The sequence below is a fragment of the Lupinus angustifolius genome, chromosome LG15 (assembly GCF_001865875.1).
Source record: "Lupinus angustifolius cultivar Tanjil chromosome LG15, LupAngTanjil_v1.0, whole genome shotgun sequence".
NCBI classification, from domain to species: Eukaryota; Viridiplantae; Streptophyta; class Magnoliopsida; order Fabales; family Fabaceae; genus Lupinus; species Lupinus angustifolius.
This window is the reverse complement of record NC_032023.1, coordinates 19,073,782-19,098,605: the sequence shown is the minus strand read 5'-3', so window position 1 is coordinate 19,098,605 and position 24,824 is coordinate 19,073,782. Positions and strand designations below refer to the sequence as shown.

Sequence of the window (24,824 nt, the reverse complement as noted above, 5' to 3'; positions counted from 1 at the left end):
ATAACATAGACTGTGTACCTCATTTCCAACATAATTTTGAGAAGTTATTAGAAATTCATGGAAAAATGAGATTTCATTTTCAATAATAAAGTAACGGATCAACAAGATATTGATATAGTGATGAATTCATAGAAATATCAAAAGATCAAATATTCGATTCCTGTAAATAACATTTGTTAGGAGAGGTAGTCACGCACCCCGAAATGAATTAATTTAGGGTGAAAAAGTGTCCTTAGTAGTACCAAAAAATAATAAAATAGTGGTAATTTTGAAATTTTTAACACTTTTAATATTTTCATGTTATTCCAAATCTATTGATGTTTTAGAAACTCAATACATATTTATAATTTATTTTCCAACCATACCTATATTTATTACTCATCTTTTCATTCTATTTCTTCATTTTTCTTTAATTCAGATGTAAGCGTTCATTTAATTTTGGTTATTTTAGCCAAATGATATCAATTTTTTTATATCATTTAATAATTTATTAAATTATGTATACAACCTTAAACATCAAAATATATGGAATGGAGAAAATATATTTTTCAATTATTCTCTCAAATAATCAACAAAATGTCAAAATCAATGAGTATCTCACTCTAAATATAACAACTTTTATTTGTTCCTCTTAATATTGTTGGAGAAATAGTTTAATGATGAGTATTGTAATATATGACTTTTGGATGTAAATTGTTTCCCTTGAAATTAGTGCAACTTGAACTAAATGTTATAGCACTTATAAGTTACTAATTTAGTTTAACTTTAACTTTTTGGATATCACTTGCAAATATATGATGCTCGTTACGACTTTCCGCATTCTGCACGTTCTTATGATAAATAAAGATTAAGTTCAACAATTAAATATGTTCAATGTACTGTTGATATAAAGTATGTTGGAAAAGAAAGTACAAGTATAAAGTATGACATCCTATAAAATCAATGACTTGATTACTTTAGTGATTAAAATTGAAGTATTTACGAAAGTAATTATCCTCATTTATGAAATTTGAAGTGAAGAGTTTTGGAAAAGAAAATGATAAACAAACATGTTTCAAGGAAATGAAAACGGAAATAAAAATTGTTTTTTGAAAATGAAAACAAGAAATAAAATTAGAAAACATTTCTTAAAAGTAAAGATACCCTTAAAATATCATGTTGTATTTCCTCTTTCTTTTTTTTGAAATTCCCTTTAGTTATGGTTAGAAAAGCTTATTTCTATGTAATAATTAATCAAATGCATCGTTTAGTGATTAAGTATTTCCCATATTGTTTTTTATATGAAGCTTTTTCTAGCCGGTATCCTAATTTCTAACCCAGTATTAAGAAAATTGAAAATCAAGGACATATATTAAATTTTAAGGATAATTTAGGACAGTTTTGCCAAGTAATTATTGACATATATATATAAATATCTACCAACTTTGGGTCAACGAGAGAAACTATTTACAACTACATGATTAGTCAAACAAATTATTCATGTATCTTTTTTTGGGTACATAAATTATTCATGTATGTATGAACAGTTAAACAAATTATTTAACAAGCAGACAAATTTTAAAAATAAAAAACATGTCCCTCGTTTTGGAGAAAAAAATGTTGCCTTTTCTTACTAAAAAGTTGCCTTTTCTTATTAAAAAGTTGCCTTCCACATTTTTATATTGCATATGCCATAACTAAATATATTTAAAATCAGGTTGACTTCAATTGTCACATACAACTAAATAATTTTTTTAGAGATGATAATTATCCATAATTTATTCCAATCCAAGAATACCAAATTCTTCCAAATTCAACTGCTAATAGATAATATAATTCAATAAAATATCTTAATAATTAATGAATATGAATTTATCTATTTTATCAAATAAATATATCCATTTGCATGTATATTTAATTCATCCAAAAAACAAACGTTAACAGTTCATTACTTTTTCAATTTCATTCACAATTCAATTTTCATTTTGTAGTAGTGCATTACACTTTCACTTTCATTTTTTATTAAATTGAAATTAATTATAGAACATGTAAATATAATTAATATTAATTTTTTTCCATAAATACTTAAAACCTTAAAAACTTCACATATAAAACTTTAAATATTACATGCGTGTAGAAAACTGTAAACAAATAATACGTGTAAATTATTGTGTATCTTGCCACTTCCTCATAACTTTTAGAATATGCCATAAGTTAGAAATAATGAACAGCTTTTTTTATCCTCATATTTACAAATTAAAAATGGAAATAGAAATTACTCCCCAATGATATTAAATTATATTTTGACTTATATATTAGTATATATATTAAATTTTAATATTATAATATTCATTTTTTGAGTAAGTTACAATGTGATATGCATTACAAAATTACTTATATTAGCCGTTGACAGTCAATTCGTGTATGTTGATCCACGTTTTTATTTTAAGGTGCTAAATATTAAAATTTATATTTTTTTTTGGAAAATTAGGATGTTTTTTTGTATTAAATGTACTTTATTTTATACTTTTTGTATTAGATGTACTTTATAGTATAATTTTTGTATTTATTAGAATGTGAATTTTAAGGTGAGAAATATGGTCTCAACTTGCAATTGATGTATTGGTGATGATTACCTATGATTATATGATTTTTTGTACAAAATAAAAAATATTAAGGGTAAAATATGAAAGTAGAAGTTATTCAAATAGTAGTTGTACCATATTTTGGTTTTGTAGATAGTATGATATATCATTCTGAAATTATTTTAAGTTCGAGATTTTTATTTTTGGTAAGAGTTAAATAATATAATTTATAATTATTAAAGTAATTAATATATATTTCCACGTCTGTGATTTATATACTCCTTATCTCACCTTTTATAGGAATGTTTTGAAATTTTAATTTTAGTATATCTATAAGATCATTTAAAAAAAATAAGTATATTAGTTAATGAGTAAATTACACTTTCTGAGTTGTAGTGAAATTACATAAATTATCCCTGTATTTTTTACACTACAGAAACACTCTAATTTTTATATCTATATACATTACACTAACTACTCCTCTATGAGAAATAAATGTAATTTCTTAAAAAAAATGAGTAATAAGTGTAATTAAGTTATAAAATATATATGGTATATTGTAGAACAAATACAAATAGTATATAAGTCAATACATTTTTTATTATTTTTTATTCGTTATAATATAGTATAAGAGTTATTTACAATATCTCTTTAGAATTGTTGATGTTTCTTATAATGAACCAAAAATAATAAAAATGTATTGACTCGTATACTATTTGGACTTGTCTCCATAATATATTATATTTTGTTTAACTTAATTATATTTATCATCATTTTTTGTTGAAAGGGTCACACTTATTTCTCATACAGTAATAGTCATTATAATATATGTATAAAAACTAGGGAGATTTTACGTAGGTGTAGAAAATGAAAATGTGATTTATGTAATTTCACTAAAACTTATAGAATGTCAATATAATTTACTGTTCACTGAAAAGAGAATAAGAATGATCTCAAAAATTACTAATTCATGTGAAAAATAATGTGTGTCAATAATAAAATATAATTGTGGAAAACAAATTTAATATCGCTAAGTGTATTAAACAATTATACAAGAGAAAATAGATAGTTCATATTTTTTAATTCACGTAAAACCAGTAAAAAAAGGAAGAAATAAATAATATAATTAATAATTACCAAAGTAAGTAATATATATGTGGACATATGCATAAATTTAAGGGTGACAAATGTGCATATTAGATAAATTTGAATCATAATGGGTGAAAAATCAGCCACTAATTCATATAAATTATTAAATCATATCATAAATTATACAATTTATCTATATCAAAACTTAATGAAAGCATTTTAATCTATCCATGAATCCGTTTTGAATTGGAACTAAAATAGTTTTGAAGAAAACATCCTTATAAAAAACCACTATTTCAACAAAGCACTTTTAAAAAAAAAAATCATTTTTTAAAAAAATGACTTAAAATTCATTTATTTTAAAGAAAAAATAGTTTATTAAAAAAAAACATTGATTACATTCTACAAGCATGCAATTTTAAGATTTTATATGTGAATGTATTTAAATATATACTATTAATATTAATCACATTCATAAATTATATCATTCATCAACTGAGCCAGTCATACTAAGAATATAGTCAGTATGAAAATTTAATTTAATAAAAAATCAAGGTAATAGTGAGAATGAGAAACACTTACAAGAAATTGTGAGTGGAAATATTATAAAAGAAATTGAAAACCAAATGATCTTGTTGTTTTTTTGATGGATTGTAAATACAATCCAAATAGTTATATTCAATGATACTCATTGAATATAATGAATGTATTTCAATTCATCCATTATTAAAATTTAAAACTATCCATTTAAATTCATGAACTTTAATATATAAAATTTGATAGATTCAACTTTTTTAATTGGATGAATTATGGACTATGAATAATTTTGTCAAACTATATTTTAAACTTTGTTGTACCATTAAAGTTTTATTAATGACTTGTATTTAATAATACAATAAATAATTATCAAAATAATTAATATGTATTTGCAAAACTGATATGAGATGGGGAAAGAGCATTTTATTTAAGTATTATTATTGTATATTTATATACTATCAGTATATCATCTATATTATGTCACTGTAACATATCTCATTCATGTATAATCATTATTAATTCTTCAAAAAAAATAGTATATAAATAAATGATTAATATATTAACTCTGTATAAATCTTTAAAAGATACTATGCATGTATATTATACCTCTCCTATAAAAACATAAATTGTCACTAGATACATTGAGTTTGATTTTAAAATATTGTATAGCAGTATATATATAATAGAGTAGTGAGTGAATTCACAAATCACAAACATCATACATCACTAGAATACACATGAATGGTAACAAGAAGCAACACATGTTAAAGTAGCATTGCTACCTTCTTCTCCTTGCAGCAATCCACACCATATCTTATGAATGTTCTTTAATTCATCTCATAACCACTTCAAGTTTCCACAAGGTATACTTTACCCACAAAATTTTCAATAAGTACTTTCTTCTCCTTCATCCAAATTATTAGTCTTTTGGAGAATAAAATCATAAATTAAAGATATAAATTAAGACTAATACTAATATCTATGTAACGTGAGTGTACAAATTTATATACATTTAATATATCATTCATTATTCATTGTATTAATTATATTTATGAGTTAATGATTGATCAAATATAAATGATGGATAAAAATTCTTACACTATGTGACTACATACATATTTCTCAAATATTAATTAAAAAATTAAAGAGAAAAGATGCATGCAGTTTGACAAGTGTAATAATTTTTTGCAATATCGCTTTATCACCCAACATCAATCATTCACACATAAATATAATTAATACAAATAAATGATAAATGATATACTAACAATATATAAATCTTTACATTAACAAAACATAAATATCAAAGTACACCAGAAGTGATCTTAGGGTTAGGGTTTGACACACCCCATGGCATGTGTTATCTCCTCTCAATTCTATTTCTGATTATTATATATATCTTAGTTTATGATTTTGATTCTCCAATCCATTAAAAAATGGCATCTTCGAAAAGTATTTGTAGGGTACTACACTTTTTTTAGCAAACTTCAAGTGGTAAAAGAGAAAGCTCCAACAAGTTGAATCAAATAATGTATCACTATATGGAATGCAGGGATGTAAGTTGTTAAGCTGTTTATGAGTTATACTGTTTTCAACTCATCTAGATTATTTATTTAGCTAAACAAATAAATCTAAGGGTGAGAAGCTAAACTCCCTTTTTTAAATAAGCCAAACTCTAACTTTGCTTCACAATAATAGCTTGTGAAATAGCTCATATATGTCATTTTTTTTTGTTTCTCACATGTATCATCACACGAGAGATAATCATGTTCGAGTCAAGAACATTTATAGGTATGTGAGCCTATTCTCCCAACAAGTATTTTTTTCATTCACATGACTCGAATCCAGAAATGGGAATCAAACATGTATGTAATACTTTGAAAGTTATAGATTGTTCAATTGCACTTAAATAATAAATTATGATTTTATTGAGTTACAATTATCAATTATGATGCTGTATAAGCGATATTTATAGTATAGTTATTCTTTACATTGTTACTACATCATCCATCATCTATTTTCAATCATCATTAATTCTTAAATAAAAGTAATACAAATGAATTGTGAATAATATATTGATTGTGTATAAATCTTTACTTAGTACATAAATAATACACTCTACAATTATTACGTATGCTTGGTGAATTTAGTTTAGAGTGTAATATTTATACACTTACAATGTAAATATTTATACAAAATCAGTGTATTATTCATCATTTATTTGTATTACTTTTATGTAAGAATCAATGATAATTGAAAATAGATGATGGATGATGCAGTAACAAAATAAAAAACTTATCATTATTTTTTCTCTTTAATTTATTACTGAATCATAAAACCATCCACTTCTAGTTTATTGTATCTCCCAGCATAAAGATTAAATATTAAATTGATAAACTTAAAAATAATTGGACACATTTAATAAAGGAAAAATAAACCAAAGAGCAAATGAGCTAAATGAATTAAGATCAAACTTAAAGATTTACTTATTCGGATAAATGAGTCAAGTTTAAACAATTTCTTTTTGTCAAAAGCCAATTCTAGCTTTGAAGTGCTCACTTTATCTTTGGTTTTAAGTGATGATTTATGATAGATGGTTGATAAATGGTTTTCATGATTGATGTTGTTTGTAAAGGGGAAAGGCTTGGTTAAGTTTTTAGGAGTTTTAAGTCATTGATCTTATTAACAATCTACAAAAGATACACCAAGCTATGTTGTAGGAACATCAATAGAGAAAGAAAGTTCCAAAATCGTCTTGTGTAATCTATTAGCAGCATTTTTATAATCTGAGTGGAGATTGTAAACATTGCCATGACAAGTATAGTACAGAAAAATGAACTCAGCCTATAACCATTCTGGCTAAGTAATAATTTCTGCAGTTACTTTTCTAATATTCAAGAACATCTCTACTAGCATTTTGTACACATGAATCTAGAGCAGAAGAGACAAAGTTCTTAGGTTGGGACTCTTTGCTGATTCGTCTGCAGAAGCGCTTGAGGTAGATTTAATACAATCTCTGCATATGCTGGGATGGGAAACAGAATATTAGATCAGTACACACTGATGGAGAATGGAGAAATACATCACAGTGAAATAAAAAACACATGCTAATTTCAGATTCTGTATTCATCACATCATGATAGGTGTCAGTGTGTCAATTAGATGCACAAATCCTAGTAGAACATGATTATAGACCCACTGTTGGTGCCAAGAGTGAAAAATATAGGCATCGCATAATAACAAGATAACCAAAGTAATATAGTTTTCACCTTCGGGTAGACTCATGGTTCGCAAGGCTTCTTCTGCGTAGGCTAAGCGAACTGGAGCAGGTTGACTTCCTAAGATTCCATCGTCTTTCCTTGGAGTGTTTTTCTTTAATGCTGGCCAGGCTAGCACCGAGATTCGACTTGGAAGCACCAAAATGAGTTCCCCATATCGAAGGCTAACTGTTACCTTGCTGCAAAAAAGAAATGACTTCTTGAGCACAAAATATCCTTGGTATTCTTTTTGTTTTTTACTTTTTTCCTTATTATATCGAAGTAATTTCTCTAATAATAGGACACGGAGAAAGAAACATTACTAAAAAAATTTGATTCATAAAGAATGACATGAAAACAATGAACTAATAATAGAAACGAGTAGAGTATTATTAATACACTATGCCTATGTTTTAACATATCTGGTTCCAAGCCCGAAAATGAGGATTGTTTTAGGCAGTTGATAGCCCAGGTAAAACTTTGTCTGCTCTTTATGACATGAAGAGTAAAAAATCAAGGTGCAAGCAAAACAAAAAACTGTGCAAACTATGAATTTTCCTTTTCAGTAAGCCATTTATATCCAGCACCTGAGCTACTTAACCAAGTCGGCATATATATACATTGCAGGTGCTCAATTTTCTGTACACATTAGCAGAATACAAAGATGAAGAATCGTGATTGCTGAGGAAAGTATTTGTAGTTTGATTCCAAATGCAGTCATTTTAAGGTCAGGATCAGCTTAAATGTGCCAATTACGATGTAAAATCATAAATGACATGCTTCCTCTTAGAATTGAAAGTTGCATCCCCACTGACCTCACACCTTAAAGACCATTAAGCATCAGATCACACATTAGGATGTCTAGAAAAAGTGAAAAGGATCGAGAAAGCCCACACCACTACAGCAGTATAACTTTCGCTGCACTACCTATTTTACCTTTGCTAACATTACATTTAATTATTCAAGGATAAGTGGAAAAAGCATCCAAATTTTCATTGATAAAAGGGGGATGAGAAAAGATTAACTTGATACAAAAACATTAGATCACTAAAAGATACTGACCAATCAAAATCATCCAGTACAAATTCGATCATTTGGTAAGGAAGACTATGATACAGCTCTGCAATTTGGTTTCCATAAAGTTCCTTTATAAGTCTAACCTGCAAGATGTTTCGAGAAGAGCCCAGAAGTCAAATGATTGTTTGTATAGAGACATACTATAATATAGGCAAACAGGTTCTTTATCATCATAAATATTTCTCATGAATTTTTGAATAATAAATTTATATTTAATAGGAAAACTAGCTATAACCCTAACTCTAAGAACCACAAACTAGCTATAACCTTAATCTTGCACATAGTTAGACTGAGTCACTGAGAACTTTTTAAAATAGTTACACCTTGACTTTACTTTATAGTAATAATAATTCTATGATTATTTTTATTCCAAATAGTAAATTTTATTATTTGATGGGAAAATAAATAATTTAAATAATTACATATAACAAAGTACATTGTTACTGAGATTATAATAAAATTTTGCTCTGAGAGTTAAATAAAAAAGGTCAAATGCTCAGTTTTATTACATGCATAAAATATGACAAAAGAATTATGCACAATGTGCATGTTCCTTAGTTCTTATTACATGATTAATAATAATTAAGATTATAATAAATTAATGTTTATATATATCTAGTTAATCTTAGAATTATAACTCTTTACAATAAAAATAACATTTCTTTCTTTTCTATTTATTTTCGGAACATTTTTTTGTATTTCAAGCAATACTATTGTTTTTCTCTACTCACTTTCTACCAAATAAACAAATAAGAGAGGAGAAGAAAACACATTTTCTCCTTCTCTTTCTTTTCTCTTTCTCTAATACCAAACAATATTAAATTCCCCTCTGATTCTCATGTCTTTCTTATCACTCTCTTTCTTACCAATTTCTCCCTTCTCACTTTCTTCTCTCCAACCAAACATAGCAGTAATTTGTGAAGGAGACATAGGCCAGAGAGAGCTGTTGTCCGATTTTTTATCTCTTGATCTCAATTTTTCTTGGAATATCAGTCAGTAATGTTTTTTTATAAAATAAATATGATATATTTTTAATGCTAAATATATGTATGTGTTGCCACTGCAAGCAAAGCAACAATTTCTATGAACTAACTATGCAAGTATTTTATTGCACTACAAACTTAGGGGTAAACCATTGTTTTTCTGGTACAAAGGTAAACCAAGTAACTGCTAATCTATGGTTTTATGGACATAAGGATACATGCAAATGGAAACTACCACAAAGTACTTGCTTCAAAATGTTCAGATCTCTAACATGACGTTATTATTTCATTCATATATAAGTCATTTATTCTTCCATAATACATGCATGATTGCTGAAGTGTAAGCTTTTGCTTTGCATGTTACAGCAAATTCATGTAGATTATGAAGACAATACAATCTTCGTTTCAAGAAAGAAAGCATATCGAACTTTCTCTTAACGATTATAATATTACATATGCATACATTGGTAGCATACCTGTTCTCGTCTGTCCACATATGCCTGCAAAAGTTCTCCAACGTGATCTATGAATTTCTGAAAGCAAACCAATAGAAACAATGGTTAGAAGGAAATTTGAAATAAACATGGTGTAAATCCAATAAAGATAACTGACCTTAGCATTGGATGAAAGGAGGTCATTTTCGATTTCACGTATTGGCAGGAAAAATGGGACTGTGTGCTCAAGGACAGTCATCTTTTCAAGAAATGACTTACTCTCCAGCACACAATGGTACAACTCACAAGGCTCGCCTGGCAATCAATGAACATACATTACTATCAACTAACGGCAAAGACATAAGAAGGGAAGGGGCAGGTAGAAAAAGGTTTGGCCTGCATCTTCTAACTCATACTGCAATCTCATGAGTTAAATATCATGATAGTGTTGGTAAATAAGTTACTTGAAAATTTAGCTCCTCATTACCAGCAAAAGATGTCTCATATTGTATGCCAATTCTCGCCCCTTCCAAACAGCAAATTACCTGCCCCCGAATACACAACCCATATTGAAAAGAGTTAAAACTACTTAGTTATGGAGTTAATAGACAAAATAACAACTAACATACATACAGTGCTGACAATGCATTTAAAGATACATCCCAACAACTTTACTATGGAGGTGGATAAATTCATAAAAAGAACAATTTTATTAAAAATCCAAAAGGTAGTAGAACTAGTAGGAAGATATTTTTTTTTTGCAATGGTTAAACAAGGTTGTTTTGTATGTTTATGAGTGGACAATTAAGGTCTTGATTACAAACATTTCTTGGTATGCCAAATTGAGGAAGAAAACCCCCAACAAGAAGAGTTTTAAAGACTAACATGCATCCCTTTTTTAAAACAAGCTCAAGGAGACTTTCCGGATTGACACTTCCTTTGAATTCTGAATCGAAGGTCAAGGCCCTATAAAGTTCATAATAAAGTTTGTGCATAATAAAGGGATGTATTATTTTTCATCAATTCCAAATAAAAAATCAAGCAGAGCAACTCGACGAATAGCAATCAAACCTAGCTCTGCCAAACGAATAAGGGCAACAACCCACCGCATGGCACGGCACAGCGGCTTCCTAAAGAGAGAGGTTACAGTGTGAAGGAGCGAGATATAGAGCCAAGTTATGGCAGTGGTGATGTCGCCATCACTGCAACGGTGGCCATGGGAGAGAGATGGACGGTGTCGACTAGTTCGAAATTGAGAGGAATAGTGGATGGTGTTGCAACGTCGTGGTGGTTAACAGCCACAGTCTGCAGCGACAAAGGTGGGAGCAATGGCAGTTTCGTGGTGGCCAGCGATATGGATTGAGGAAGTGAGGAAGAGGGGGAAGGAAGAATCTGCGCTAGAACCAGTAGGAAAATAAACAAGCAAGTCAAGATATGAGAAGATACATTACAAAAATGCTGCAAGGGCTACAATCACTCTGCACATTGAAAATGGCAACTCCCTCAAAACAGCCACGAACAAATTAACAAAGAGAAATCCTATCTCATTACAAGTTTAAGTTAAAACTTAGAAGCGACAACCGTATAGTTTTTTTGTGCAACAACCTTAAAGAATGAAGCATTCTATTACAGCCAAATCCACCATAGTTGCAGAAATTTTCTGAACACCAATCTTCTCTGGGATTACATACAAAAATGTTTCCCAGAAAGTCAGACAGAAATTGGTACTCTCAGCTCATAAACTTTGAACAATAATATCTCTAGGTCAACTTCAAATATGAAAACCTACAAGCCAGTCCAGTACTCCAGTCTACAGAGGATGATACCCATATAATTTAAAATGCTATTCGCTACTTAGCATCGACATTTGTAAGCATTAGTAATTTTAGTATTGTGAAGCATCTATTATATTATAGATCAACATCTGGTTTAAATAATAAAACTCCTCTTCTAAGCACTCAGTAGATTTACAGTTCTATCTCCTTCGCACACAATTTACATTTGCATTCTAATAAATGACTGTCAAAACCCCATCCATGAACCCAGCTTATGTGTCACATATTACTTACCTTGTTCCCAGTTTTATAAGTAATTTTTTCTTCAGGGGATGGCAATGTGTTAGCATCCCCAGACATTGCTTTTCTGTCTGCCTCCATATGCACCTAATAGAATCATAATTTAATGTGTCAAGCATTATCATCAATGTCAACAATAAAACTAACAGAAACAAATTGGTAAGCATGGAGTTCAGCAATGTCAAATATCAGAATATAAGTACAAAAATGTCAATCACATACATACCCGCTCTCTTATTGTAGCTAGTAGGCCATCATTCCACTGTTCCCCATCTAAGCATATCTCTGTAACCCAAAAAACATCAGAAAAAGAATGAACAAAAGAAATTGGTAAGCACTTCAGATGTTGCAAAAGAATATCTGATCAAATGAACAAATATTCACATCTTAAAATTTCAACTTATTCAGATAATGCAACATATCCATCTCTGTTCAACTCCATTTTATATTCCGTACAAAATGCCCCATTTTTTGATAGAAAAATAAATTTTATCATGGAAGAAGAGAATAGAACAATGATAAATGGCCCCGATATTTATTCTACATGATGAGCTATCAACAAGGTTAAGATCTTTTTGGTTTTGGTCCAGTTCAATTCTTGCCAGAAAAAATATATTCTGAAAACTTTGATTTTTGAACAGTATTAATTCAACCAATAGATGGTTAAGCAGTTAGAGATCACCTTATATCTGATAGAAGGTGCAAACACTAGGCAGTGGGCACTAAAAACCCTATGTTGCTATTTATATACAATGCTTCATTGATTACCCGGTATCTAATCAACACAACCAGCGCTTTATCTCAACCCCTGCATGTGGGCTTGCCATATACATAAAATAAAGTAAACACCTATTTCACTCCCCCAAAGATACAAGTGGCGTCATTTTGGTCCTCCAAAGAAAGTTGGCATCAATCCAATTCCTTAATCATGGAATCATCCTTTTGAGTATGGATCATGATAGAACCATTAATGGAACTTCTGATTTAGGGGCTACATTGATGTCAACTTTATTTGAAGCACAAATTGATATCACTTTATATGATTGTGGTACTAAGTTGATGTTGACTTTCTATAGAGGACCAAATTGATGTCACATGTGTATATCTTTGGGGCTAAAATCAGTGTTTACTCGGTACGATTTCTTATGATACAGAGAAAACCAATATGTGGAATGCAATGAGGCTAAAAACAAGCTTGATAAAGTGAAACACCAATGTAATTGAACACGGGTAACAATAGAAAGCAGCAAACAGAATATCTGTAAAAAAATCGGATAATGCTGAATAAATCCCAATTGATATATGAAGGATAAAGATATGCCAGTGAAATTGAACTGATTTTGTCTTCAACTATAGGCTGAGCTACATTTAGTGAAAAATTAACTAATAATTCATCAAATCCAGAGTAATTTGCTTTTCACCTGACCCAGCTGAATTACAATTTTCATTCACTCATGGTTGTTCATTTAGGGAATAAATTATCATTTCACAGTAAAATCAGCAATCATTTTGTGCTTTTAGTATGTAACCTTTCTGTCAATATTACCATCACAGCTAAAAACAATATTTAACTTCAGGGATATGAAAATCACTTGTGAACCCCCCCAACATCATTAGATGGATGGATGGAAACACACATAAATGCAAGTAGCCATGCATGCATATAAATTGAAAAGTATTTAACATTATGATATGAAATAAAATAAATAAATAAAAGGAAAAAGTGGACCAAATAATCCTGTCCACTAGACTAAACTCTAAAGTGTAGTAGAGGAAATAGACGAGGTAAAAAATTAAGTCACGGTAGAGCCAGATACAGTCTACTATATACCTTCTGTTTGAGAAGCTCGAGCAGCTTCAAACTCTTTTTGTAGACGCTCAAATATTATCTTGTCAGAATCCCTGTGAGTCCAAAAAATGTACAAAAATATTGTCATTAGCATGCAACAAAAAACATTCTGAAAGAAATCATATAACTTCTAATTCTTTTCTTCCCTTCTATTCTTACTTTTGGAGGGAAAAAGATTTATTAAGGATGATAAAATACAGTTCCTGATTCTAACTTTTTGCTTCTCCGTTGTAAGCCTATAAAAAAGCAAGCAACTTTGAATTCTGATATGTGGTAACGGGTAAGCAAAAAAAGACGACCTATTGCACGAGGCTCCCACCTAGTGGAATTGAGAGGGTAGATGTATCATGTATGGAAGCAAATCAAAATTCAAAAGAGGACATGGTATACATATTTAAGCATGAATAAAAACAATGTATCATGATCAGAGTCACAAGTTCTGAAAATCTAATTATCAAGGTTTTTCCTTTAGGTATGTATTCTTTAGCAATTCCATGGACAATTACAAGTTCATACAGTTCTACAAGTAAATACTAATTTTTTGTTCAAATAGGTGCACCAATGACTTTTCAATGACAATTTGAACTGTAAAAAGAAGCCATAGGTATCTCCAAGGGCTTTTTTACCTAGAAAGTCGATCTGTCAATTCCCCATGTCTTTTAAGTAAACTTCCAACTGTCATGAAAAGAATAGAATAACTTGTAAGTAAAAAGTCGTGTAGAAAATACAAGCAGCACTGGTGACAATGAGGTTAGAGACTTACATCTAGCCCGTGTAATGTCCAAAGGATTATGACCATCTTGCATAAAATTCTGACAAAGAAAACCCAAATATGTTTTCAGCAAGGAAAAATTATTAATTACAAATATGAATATTCAAATATATTTCTTATGGAAAGGATTCATCAATATCTTATAGAAAGTTTTATGATTTTTTAATTCATTAGCCTTCACGGTGATGTGGTTATTATTCCCCTGTGGCTTGAAGGTCATGAGTTCAATTCCTTGAAACAGACTCTCCCCTTGCAGGGTAAAGCTGCAACGTACATCTACCCTCCTTGGGTCCTGCTAGCTAAAAGCCTCAACTACTTTGCGCACTAGGCTACCCTTTATTTTAAAGGACTCAAATGTTTATTCTTTAATGTATTCTTTATGTAATGAATACAGTAATATTGTATAACTTGCACAGTAGTCCATTAAGGGTAGCAGTGCAATGCATCTGACTCCAGAAAACCTAAAGCAGTATACCATAGATAAGGGATGCAAAACATATATTTTATAATAGTATATAATACACACATACAAATGCTGAAAACTCAAGAATAACTCAGATTTAAGACATTCATCATCATTAGTAATGAAAAGTCATAGCTTAAAGACAGAACACATATTGAGCAACCAACAGAATAAAATCAAACGAGAATTACAAAAAAATTCCCGTAAAATAACTTAAAATACATGCTCCTGTCAAATGAGTAAAAGTTAAACATACAATGAAAATTGGAGTAAAAGTGAAATTGATATGAATAAGCAGAGAATTAGGTTTTGTATATAGTGGTAGTTGTAAATTTGCAACGGTAGAAATGAAGAATATATAATTAGAAGAGAGAGAACCTTGCGAGAACAGGAATCAGAGGAAAAGGGAAATTTGTTGGGCCTCTTCCTCAGTGATTCTTCAATGTCGCTCCCCATTTCAATCAGGGAAGAAATTCCAACGCCGCGTTTCTAAAGCTTTGCTTTTTCAATTTATTTAATATGAGAACGCCTATAACTAAAATCATAACAGAAAAAATGTATAGAAAGAGTTTTTTTTATGTTACTATATCAACAACAAATGAATGTTCTATATACAATAATGTAGTGAATGTATATAAATTTTTACATTGTTATGACATATGTATTACACTTAAATCATAATTATCTCTCTTACTTTAGTTTTAGAAATATTTTAGGGAAAATGATTAAATAGTACATATGTGATAATTTTATTGGAGAAAATAATTTTATCTTTCAGTATAAAAAATATTTTATTTTCATTTAATATTCAATTAATATAAGGGTAGGGATACATATTACTTTTTATTTGGCTGAAAATATGATATTCACTTAAACCCTAGTAAATTATTTAATATTAGCATATAATATAAAATTGGGATTAAGTTTTCATCTCAAAATATAATGTGGATGAAAGAATTATTATATTTGGCATTTACACTCTTTTTGATTCACTAGAAATATAAGAGAAAGATAAAAGGAAAAGAAAGGTCGAAGAGAAATACAAACTTTATTTTATTTGGTTTAGCAAAGAAAATAAGGCATGTGATATGAAATGACAAAACTATTGACAAAAATTATTTTGAAATGAAATGACAAAACAACTCCTAAGTTTTTGTGTTTTTTAGTAACATTTTCTTTTTATTCTATACATATTTGTGTAATTCAAAATTTTATATCTTTTTCTCTCTTTTTCTCTTATATTTCTCTCATATCAAATAATACAACAAGTTACTTTATTTCTCATATCAAACAATACAATAAGTTACTTTATTTCTCATATCTTTCTTTTTATATCCCTTTCTTTTTTATCTCTCTTTCTTCTCTCATTTTCCACTTTCAACCAATAAAGAAGCATCCATGTCATGAGGCCGGTCTTGTGGGGACTTACTTTTCAATAGGCAAATGATATATTCTCCTACTAAATTTTCCTGCAAATTCTTATATTCACTTAAGTGATATATGTCATAAAATGATACTTAATTTATTAATAATTGGTTTTATAAGTGACATATTTCTTATGTACCTCCCATAAAAGCATATGAGACAAGAAAATAGATTATTATCGATTCATTATCAAATGACATATTTTGACTTATGATAATTAGATTTGCCCAATATATTTTAAAAATATATAGGAAAATAAGTCAAGGATATGAGGTTAGGGATGACAATGAAAATCAAACCCTAGGTATCCACCTGAACTGAACCTGAATTTAACGAGGAAAATCTGATGTGATTGGGTTTGAGTTTTACTTGGGTTTAATTTTTGGGTTCGGGTTTTACTCGGGTTTAATTTTCGGGTTCGGGTTTGGAAGATAAAATACCCTAACCCGAACCCATCCCGAAGTAATATAATTCAATTTAGAATTGAAATTTCTATTATTTGCCATTGTTTTTAATTTCTAATATTTGCCATTGTTTTTAATTTCTAATTTTACTTTACATACTACTAGATCTTCAAACATAAAAGAAATGAAATACTAGAAGAGAAAATAGAAATGTTACAGAAAAATGATATCATATTTTCCTTAGTACATTTATAATTTTCGGGTTTTTTTTGGATCCGGGAATGATATACTTGATTTCATCCCCTTTGAATTTGGGTTTTGAATTTCAGATTTGGGTATGTACAAACCCAACCCTAACCCACCTTATTACCATTCTTGAATGAGGCATACTTCTTACTTAATTGCACAATACATTTGTAAAATGTTAACTGTACTGATAGAACTTAAGTAAATTTTGGTAGACAATGTTCTTAGAATATTGATTATTAAAAAATGGAAAATTCATGGGAAATTGATAATGTTAATATACTCAGAAGTATTGTTTATTCTTTCAAATATTGGTTTTCTGTTTCTCCACTTTTTTAGTAGATACCCTTTGAATAAGGTTAAGATGGTCTTTTAGATCTTTACCATAGTTAAACATACTATTTATTTGTGAAGCTTGTAAGATATAGTGTGGTGTGTGAGCTTGAATCTTGATAAGTTGTATTTGTGGTGTGATATTTTTTATGAGAAAAATCGTAATAATAGTTAATTAGAGAATAAATATGTTTCTTCAATTATAAGTTAAACATATAAGTAGTTATAGTATAGATATATAGATATAGTGTGGATATATATGTTTTCTTCAACTATTCAATTTAAGTTTTATGGGCTCCATTTACTTTTCATATTTTCCAATTCCAAATCAAATACATATTATTCATCTGTTCTCTCTTTTATGTTATTTTTATTGGATAGAGTTACAAATCTCATTAATGAAGTAGTTACAATATTACATAATATTGTTCAATTAGGAGAAAATTGACGAGGGATTTTGGCAAAGGAAAAAATAAATGATCCTATAAATAAAGGTTATATAAAGGTTGAGTTTCTCATCCTCAATTATTTTGAGTTGCTCTTTCGATTTAAATTTTAGTTAAAAGTTTTTTTTTATATCTATACTATATATAAAGGCAAAACATGGTATAACTTTCATCATGGTGTAATTTCTATTTCCTAATTTGCCCTTCACATTATTTAATTTTTACAAAAAGACCGTATAATCATAAATAAACATCACAAACACATTAATTAACTATATTTTCACATTAAATTGAACATTATCATAAATACATAAAAATTATAACAAATACATTCTAATTCTAAAAATAAAATATATAAAAATTGAATACGTAGTACCATGTAATACAAAAAAAATCAAATGAATAATAAATGATGTATTAAATATATATAAATCTTTATATTGATAATGCATAAATATTATACTCTAATAACAAATGTTGTTTGATAGTTATTATGTTATTTGGTTAAAGTTGAAACCGATATGTTATGATTTATGAGTTCACCTTTTTGGGTAAGAAACTTCATTTTGGAGTGTGTGACTGTCCCTTCCAACAAACGTCGCTCCCATGAATCGAACGCTTAACCTTTTGGTTATCCCGAGGATCTAGCAGGATCTAATGGAGCATTATTAATTTGCTACACATTTTTTTGGTTTCACATAAATATCCTCGCACTAGAGACGATTCTGTTTGAGCCAGGAACATCCATAGACATGTGAGGCTAACTATCCCGGTAGGTATTTTTTCTATCTAGAAGACTCGAACCTGAGACTTTGCTTAAGGAGAACTAAACATATATCACTTTTACCAACATCAGTTGATAAAATAATTGTAATTTCTTACACATTTACATTCTAATATGTTGTAAGGCGTGGTTATGTATGATGCATTTATATTAATATTGCTAACTCCAGTCGATTTGTTGCAAGTGGAAAAGGTTTGAATTTTGGGTCTATATTTTTGTTACATTCATGATGGGTGTTTTTTTAACTAAATAGTATAGAAATATCACCAACTAACTTATATATCAATAAAATGTTTAGGATTAAAACTAAGGATATGTGTGAAACAAGTAAATATTCTTCTCAAGTAAGTCTTATATGTCAACTATGTCAAAATTTTGATTATATTTATCCCTAAAAGAACTATTACCAACATGCTTGTGAAATATAGTTGGTTATTAATTGAATTGAATCTTTGATTCAAAGTGGTGGTTACTTGAAATATTCTCTAATGAGTTCAAATTCTTCTTTTCTAAAGTGATGAATGACTCTAGGACTTGAACAAAGTTTATATATGTCTCCTACCACTAATTATAATAAATTGTTCTTTATATGAAAGAAAAATACTTAATATTTATGTTTCTCTCTAAAGACAAACAATCATTAATCTCTAAATGAAATATTTATCAAGATACAATTTTTCATAAAACACATATATTATCAAATATATATTTAACAAAATTCAATTATCTATCAATTTCAAAAACTTTATATTCTTTATTTCATATTTTGAGAAGAAATCATAGTGAGGGATAGACATAAAAGACAAGTGCAATAGAAAGAGGGAAAAAATATAAAAGGAAAGAAAAGAGGGAAAGGGAAACATAGTATCATAAAAACATCAATATAAATCCACCAACGAAAAATATATATATATATAAAAACCCAAAAATAAAATCGAGTGTGAAAAAAAAAAAGAAAAAGAAAAAGAAAAAAGAAAGAGAGAGAGAAAGAGAGAGAGAGAAACAAAGGCGAAGCTTTGAAGATTGAAACCCAGTGAGTGAGGTTCGAGATTTGTATGCAATTTCTGAACTTTGCTAAGGTCAGAGTTCAATCATTGCATAAACCACCCTTTTGTTTTTCTTCCCTTTAAACACTATAAAGTTCGAGTCTTTGATTTTCATTCACCTTCTTTCCATTCCATTGCAATTTCAGTTTTGATTTTTGTTCACTGATCTCTCTCCCTATACTTCAAATTCCGAATTTTGAACTTTGAAGCTTTTGATTTTGGTGAAACAATGAGGGTTTACATTGGTGCAGTGATGTGATTTTCGCTTCGTGCTGTCCAGACCCTGGTTTGTTGATTCAAACTTAGGGTTTTGATTTTCCATTCAATTCAGGTTGATTTGTCAAGTGGAGCTATCCTAGATAGTGAGTTTTATTGCTGTTTGATCTCTAGGGTTTTGCATTGTGTTGTTTATTGGTAGGTGAATTTGAGGTTTATTTTGGGCTTAATTGTAACTGTATTCAGTTCAGAATTGCAATTTAATTTTTGTGGGTTAAAGGTTTTTTTTGGGTATAATTTATGCATCTGGTTGCTCAGATATGCAGAGTTTGTGATAGTTGATTTGTAGTGAATAAAATGTGGGAGGTGGAGTTTAGTGTTCTCTTTAAACAGAAATAAGTGTAATTGGGGTTAAGGGTGGGTGGGTCATTTTTTTTTCCTGATTTGCTGGGTGTTGTATAAATCTGTGAGGTGAGAAATGCAACCCCAGCAGAGCTTGAGAATTGATTTGGGTGAATTGAGAGCACAGATTGTGAAGAAGCTTGGTGTGGAGAAGTCAAAGCTGTACTTTTATTACTTGAACAGGTTTCTGAGTCAGAAGTTGAGCAAGACCGAATTTGACAAGTTATGTTTCAGAATACTTGGGAGGGAGAATCTTCCATTACACAATCATTTCATAAAGGCGATTTTGAAGAATGCCATCCAAGCCAAGACCCCACCACCGGTCCAGCCATCAGGTCCGCCAAAGTCCACAGCACATGCTACGGACATATCTCCTGGCAGAGAAGATGGGCATGAGCAGAGTGTTGGCAGCTTCCAAAATCAGAATCAAAGTCAACCCATTTGGTCAAATGGGGTTTTGCTGGTGTCCCCACGTAAGGTGCGGTCTGGAATGCGTGATCGGAAGCTGCTGAGAGATAGACCAAGCCCTCTTGGACCAAATGGGAAGGTTGATTCTGTTTCTCATCAGTCATTGGGTACAGAAGACAGCAGTAGCAAGGATGATATGGAGAATGCAGTTCTCACTCCATGTGATTATCAGAGACCTACACAGTATCTTCAAGCCGTTGCTGAGTTACCTGAGAATGAAAGAGGGGATGCCGATCAGAGACCTGCAAAAAAACCAAGGATACATGGTAAAGGGCCGGCTGAAATGCCAATTGTTGAAGATGGGGAAGAGGTGGATCAGTTAAGTCGCCTGAGATTTCCTAGAAGTCCCCTGGTAGCACCGCTTGGGATTCCTTACTGCTCAGCAAGTGTGGGTGGGGCCCGCAAAGCATTGCCGGTGGGTAGCACTGGTGATTTCGGTAGTTGTTCTGACAGTGGTAGGTTGTCTGATACAGATACACTGCATAGGCGGATGGAGCAGATTGCCACAGTACAGGGTATTGGAGGTGTTTCGATGGAATGTGCCCACATGCTGAATAATATGTTGGATGTGTACTTGAAGCGGTTGATCAAGTCTTGTATTGAATTAGTGGGAGCTAGGTCTACAAATGAGCTGAGGAAGCCCCTTGCCCCCAAACAGCAGATTCAGAATAAGGTCATCAATGGTATGCGGCCGAGTTATAATCAGTTACTCTTGCAAAGTGTTGGAGGGTCGATAGAACCTGTGCCTGAACACAAACCACTGTGCTCAGTTTCCTTGCATGATTTTAAGGTTGCCATGGAGCTAAATCCACAGAAACTTGGAGAAGATTGGCCACTTCTGTTGGAGAAAATTTCCATGCTATCATTTGAGCAATAACACACCATCCAAGCCAAGACCCCACCACCGGTCCAGCCATCAGGTCCGCCAAAGTCCACAGCACATGCTACGGACATATCTCCTGGCAGAGAAGATGGGCATGAGCAGAGTGTTGGCAGCTTCCAAAATCAGAATCAAAGTCAACCCATTTGGTCAAATGGGGTTTTGCTGGTGTCCCCACGTAAGGTGCGGTCTGGAATGCGTGATCGGAAGCTGCTGAGAGATAGACCAAGCCCTCTTGGACCAAATGGGAAGGTTGATTCTGTTTCTCATCAGTCATTGGGTACAGAAGACAGCAGTAGCAAGGATGATATGGAGAATGCAGTTCTCACTCCATGTGATTATCAGAGACCTACACAGTATCTTCAAGCCGTTGCTGAGTTACCTGAGAATGAAAGAGGGGATGCCGATCAGAGACCTGCAAAAAAACCAAGGATACATGGTAAAGGGCCGGCTGAAATGCCAATTGTTGAAGATGGGGAAGAGGTGGATCAGTTAAGTCGCCTGAGATTTCCTAGAAGTCCCCTGGTAGCACCGCTTGGGATTCCTTACTGCTCAGCAAGTGTGGGTGGGGCCCGCAAAGCATTGCCGGTGGGTAGCACTGGTGATTTCGGTAGTTGTTCTGACAGTGGTAGGTTGTCTGATACAGATACACTGCATAGGCGGATGGAGCAGATTGCCACAGTACAGGGTATTGGAGGTGTTTCGATGGAATGTGCCCACATGCTGAATAATATGTTGGATGTGTACTTGAAGCGGTTGATCAAGTCTTGTATTGAATTAGTGGGAGCTAGGTCTACAAATGAGCTGAGGAAGCCCCTTGCCCCCAAACAGCAGATTCAGAATAAGGTCATCAATGGTATGCGGCCGAGTTATAATCAGTTACTCTTGCAAAGTGTTGGAGGGTCGATAGAACCTGTGCCTGAACACAAACCACTGTGCTCAGTTTCCTTGCATGATTTTAAGGTTGCCATGGAGCTAAATCCACAGAAACTTGGAGAAGATTGGCCACTTCTGTTGGAGAAAATTTCCATGCTATCATTTGAGCAATAACACATGTATGAAGATTTATCTTACTATGCAATGGACTTCTGGGTCTGATGGCTTTGCACTATCGGTGCTACCAGTTCTGTACTTTGTGCCAGTATGAACCTGAGGCCAGATAACTTCTAGCCCTTCCAGAATGAAAATCTGGTTTTGAGCTTCAAAATGTCTTATATTTGGATTCTCTGCTATGCATAGGGCTTGAAGGTATCAGAAATTAGTTTAACTGCAACCACGGGTACTATCAAATCAAACCCAGAATTGGTTGCACTGTTGTATGTTTTTAGAATTGATGTTAGCTGTATTGCATAATTGCCTGATGAAGGCTCTTATTTGCTATACAGCCAATGAAAAAGAAAACTAAAGGAAGTTTTGCAGGGATACTGTTGTTTAGTTGGGATCAAGGAACTATGACATGTATAAGAGCAGCAAGGTCGCTCTATGTATTTTTAGAATCTGAGGACTGATTGAAATTCAATATCAATAACACATTAACATTATTCAAAATGTCCTTGATTCCAGTTTTTATGGTTAAGCTCCATGATTTCAAATTTCACCAATACCCAGAATTGTTTTATTTTATTTATAATCTTAGTCTTTTTGTTAAGGTTTGTAACTTCCTAGTATTTTAGTGCTTGTAGCAGTAATTATATTTCTAATAAAATGTGAGGTTTGTAAATGTTGACGTATCTCTGTTTCATCAAGTGTATAGAGACTTTTTTTCCTTATATGAATGCTTACTGAGATAACATATACATGTAATATTTCATTAGTTTTATTACCTCTGTTTTCGCCTGCCAATGAAAAGGAGACAATTTCTGTGTATTAATTAATTGTTTAGCCTTTCTGATGTATTTGTTTTAAATTGGATTCATAAGCTTACACATTTTAATATATTCCTTTCATGTTGGTATATTGGATGTGATTCTATAATGATGAAACTTTTGGAATTAAAAGCAGAGTAAGCCTAAAGTTCATGAAAATTCTACAGGAAAACTCGAAGGGAATAAGGTGTCCACATTCATTTCAGTGTTGTGTGCATAATATGAATATCACAGACTTGGTATAGTTGTTCTCTAGAATTTTGAGGTTGTATTTTATGTATACAGCTTTTTATAACATCGAAGTATCGAATAGTCGTGCCTGATCTGAGTGACTGCTGTGCATGGCATTTTTTTTTCCTGCAGGGGATGCAAAATACATGATTTTGCAGATTGAATCTGCTAGAGCAAGAGTGATGAGTGACCTTATGACTATGAATAATGATAATGTATAATGCATCAAAGCAGGTTGTCTCATACTTTCATGACAATTTTGTTGTTGTTTAGATTTTCAATTGTCTGTTCATGACAATAACATGACTTGAATTCGAACCTCAGAATCTCTAACTGGTAGCTAATATGTATATTCTCACTCTAAATATACACATTGTGTACTGTGTTGAGTATGCTACAAATGATTTCTAATTTTATACAGTGTTTTGGAATGAACTCAAGAGTTAAAAGCAACTATTACCCCACCTAGCATTAGCACACTGGCAGTGCATAATGCTTAGCATGTTTCTGCAGAATATCTGTATCATATGTTGAAGTGTTGCTATCAAAGAACTTTGCCCTTATGAAACTTTCCTTTCATGACCAAAAAAACTAAAGGTTATTGCCACTTCTGTACAACCTTTTCCTTATTCCCTTCTTTTTTCTTTAAAAGGGAAGAATATGCAAGTATATAGCCTTTGTGATGCACATGCATAGAATGATTCAATTTCTTTTTAGTGGAATACTAAATATCATGTGACTGTGAGCATGCATGCATGCATCTTAGGCAACAAATGAATGCATTGGAGTCATTTTCTGTTATAGTACAAGATTAGAATGGATTTGGACCATAATTTTTCGTTGTTATTTGTTTTTAAACACAAGCAAGATAATTAAAACCTCAAGTTGAAGGAAAACAATAGCAGTGATTATCATGTGTTCATAATATTAAGGCAACCCATTTTTTGAAGTTTCCTGAAATTATGAATAACTTCACTA

The 24,824-nt window shown here is 31.0% G+C and overlaps 3 protein-coding genes across 3 annotated transcripts; 2 read left to right on the top strand and 1 right to left on the bottom strand.

Annotated features, from left to right (window-relative positions):
* On the bottom strand, positions 6,953–15,611 carry LOC109328655. Its single transcript, XM_019562225.1, has 12 exons — positions 15,479–15,611; positions 14,629–14,677; positions 14,492–14,540; positions 13,848–13,918; positions 12,243–12,301; positions 12,011–12,103; positions 10,429–10,486; positions 10,120–10,256; positions 9,984–10,040; positions 8,510–8,607; positions 7,460–7,647; positions 6,953–7,215 (listed from the first exon to the last, which is right to left on the bottom strand). Exons 1-12 carry the CDS (start codon positions 15,554–15,556, stop codon positions 7,145–7,147), a joined length of 1,008 nt encoding a protein of 335 aa, XP_019417770.1. The 5' UTR covers positions 15,557–15,611; the 3' UTR covers positions 6,953–7,144.
* Positions 19,675–21,747, top strand: LOC109328244. The gene has a single exon (XM_019561620.1). It carries the CDS (start codon positions 20,479–20,481, stop codon positions 21,745–21,747), a length of 1,269 nt encoding a protein of 422 aa, XP_019417165.1. The 5' UTR covers positions 19,675–20,478.
* LOC109327759 lies at positions 21,751–23,293 on the top strand (the record flags this gene model as incomplete). Its single annotated transcript, XM_019560911.1, has 1 exon — positions 21,751–23,293. A coding segment is annotated over one exon (1,050 nt), but the record flags the coding sequence as incomplete, so codon positions are not given.